Below are 2538 nucleotides of genomic sequence, written 5' to 3'. Positions count from 1 at the left end.
GTTTGGCGTCAACAAACTGTGGGAGTTTCAAAATTCCTCCTGCCTGGCAAAGGTTTCCATGAATGTCCTGGAGGTTGGAATCCTTGGGAGTGCCCCCACCTCTTGGCCAAAACGGATGAGGAATAAAAAGGTGATTTAAAGCCCAACAATCCACCTTGTGGAGCCTGGGAGCCCTGGGGTCCGTCCCCACGTCCACCACGTAGATCCGGGAGGAGATGAGGGATGGCAGGATGAGGAGATTCCTGCTCTTGCTGGCGTCCCCGAAGCAGCTGCTGCAGGCGTTCCAGCCCGAGTGGTGCAGCTCATCCTGCAGGTTGGGCATGGGCAGCCGGTGGATCACCTGGAAACAGGGAAAGCAGGCTCCAAACTACCTGGGAATCGGGGAAATCAGGCTCCAAACTACCTGGGAATCAGGGAAATCAGGCTCCAAACTACCTGGAAATCAGGGAAATCAGGCTCCAAACTACCTGGAAATCAGGGAAAGCAGGCTCCAAATTACCTGGAAATCAGGGAAATCAGGTTCCAAACTACCTGGGAATCAGGGAAATCACGCTCCAAACTACCTGGAAATCAGGGAAAGCAGGCTCCAAACTACCTGGAAATCAGGCTCCAAACTCAGCCCCCTTTAGGGGTTTTTCCCTCAGGCAAAGAACGGTCATAAACGCCAAGGAAATGGGTCATTGTGTCCAAGTGTAAATGCACAAAGAGAGAGGGAAAGTGCTGGTTTCTGTCAGTCAGGAAGCAGATTTGCTCCTGGGAAGTTCAGGGATGGGATCAGGGGGTGTGAGATAAAAAAAGAGCCACGAAAATGCCGGGAAGGGCCTCGAGACCGAGAGAGGAATGGGAGTTTGGAGTAAGAAAATTGGGTTTTCTTGTTCCCCCCACACAAATATCAACCCGCCAGGGACTCTGTGAAGCCAAATATTAATTTTCCCCAGCAGGTACCTGGCAGTAGTGGGGGGATTTGGGGTCCACATCCACCGTGGCCAGGTAGTCAGGCTTCTGGATCCCCGTGTTCCTGTAGATGCAGGGCAGGTAGAGCAGCTCCTCCCGGGGACCTGGGGGCACAAATTTGGGTGAGGCACCAAAAAATATTCATTTTTACCAAAAAAAAAAAAAAGGTGACATTTAAAGGAATCTTAAAGATTTTATATGTTTTAAATATTTCATATACTTTATATATTTCACATATGTCACTCTGGGAGGCATCCACCTTTGTCTCCCCCCCCAATTCCAAAATAATTCCACTGCTGCTGGCCTGGATTTAGGAAAGCTGTGCCAAAAACTTGCCTTTCATGGCATCCAGAGGACTGGCATATCCTGGTCCACACGCTCCACATTTCGCTGATTGGAGAGAGAGAGAGAGAGAAAAAAAAAAATAAATCCAATTATTTAAACATCCGAGTTCTTTCCAGGCGCATCTCTGAGAGGAGAGGAGAATTTCAACTCCAGTTTTTAATTGCTGACTCCGGGCAGCGCTGGGGTTACTCCCAGTCCCACATCATGATGCTCCATCCTCATGAAAAATGGGAAGCCGGGGCCTTCCAGGAGTTCAGCCTCCCCATTTCCAAAGCCCATCTGTCTGTGCCAAGGGCCCTGGGACGTGGGAAAAGGGTGTTAAATATTTGAGGGAGCTGCTGACTCGGTGCCAGGAGACAGATTTCCCAACGGGAACGACCCACGTGGGCATTATTCCTGGAAAGCCTCTGGGTTTTTCCCTGCACGGAAACGCTGGAGAAGTGGCGATTTTTTAGGATTCCAGGAGGGCACCAGTGAACAAGAAAATGCTTCCAGTCGCAAGTTTATGGATTTAAAGCACCACCTGCTCCCACACATTGCCCTGAGGCTTCTCACAGACTTCCAGGACCTTTCCAGGCGCAACTCAGTGAGCACAGGTTGAAAAAAAAATTAAACTCAGAGTTAAAAATTTAATCCCTCCCTCTTGTTTCCCGTCCAGCGAGCCAAGAACGGAAGATCCTGGAAATCGGGGGGGAAGGGGGGGGATCTCGTCACCAAAAATACGTCAAGTAGAAGCAAAAAAAGGTCAATCCAGACCCTCCCTCCCCAACTTCCTCGGGGTTTCACGTCCACGAGCAGCAAGTGCGAGGGTTTATTTAAGTTTTTAAAGGCTGGGGGGGGGGGGACTGGGAGAGACCCTTAATTAGAGCCCCCAAAAGGCATTTAGAGATGGGATTAAACTCGAGGGGAGTTCGGGGCAGCAACAGCGAGGGGGGGAAAAAAAAGCTGAACCCCCGATCTGGATCGATCCCGGCGGGATCCAGGGCTGGATTTAGGGTTGGATCCAGGGGTTGGAGCTCTTACCCATGTTGGAGCGGCGTGATGGGAAGCTCAGCTGCCCGGAGAGGTTTGTTTTTATGGATCCAAAGGTGGTTTTTTTGCGGATCCAAAGGGTGTTTTTTGCGGAGCCGAAGCCGCGGAACCCGCGGGAGGAGGAGCGGGGCAAGGACCGGGAACAGGAGCTGCCAAAGGGGAGGATCCAGCGCGAGGGGAAGGACGAAAACTCCAGCCTCGATTCCC

General features: G+C 51.3%; 1 protein-coding gene across 1 annotated transcript in view; it reads right to left on the bottom strand.

Annotated features, from left to right (window-relative positions):
- LOC114073120 (methanethiol oxidase-like) overlaps nt 1-2369 on the bottom strand; it is a 7503-nt gene extending 5134 nt beyond the window's left edge. The window contains exons 1-4 of the mRNA XM_027910910.1: nt 2323-2369; nt 1291-1344; nt 946-1058; nt 155-340 (exon numbers count right to left, since the gene is read on the bottom strand). Coding sequence (XP_027766711.1) covers nt 155-340; nt 946-1058; nt 1291-1344; nt 2323-2326 — 357 coding nt within the window. The 5' untranslated portion in view covers nt 2327-2369. The remainder of the gene's footprint in view (nt 1-154; nt 341-945; nt 1059-1290; nt 1345-2322) is intronic.
- Between the last annotated feature and the right edge of the window lie 169 nt (nt 2370-2538).

This window comes from Empidonax traillii, unplaced genomic scaffold, assembly GCF_003031625.1.
Source record: "Empidonax traillii isolate 1590-97213 ecotype Southwest subspecies unplaced genomic scaffold, ASM303162v1 scaffold5393:size14142, whole genome shotgun sequence".
NCBI lineage: Eukaryota > Metazoa > Chordata > Aves > Passeriformes > Tyrannidae > Empidonax > Empidonax traillii.
The sequence above is the reverse complement of the archived record's forward strand: the minus strand, read 5'-3'. Positions and strand labels throughout refer to the sequence as shown.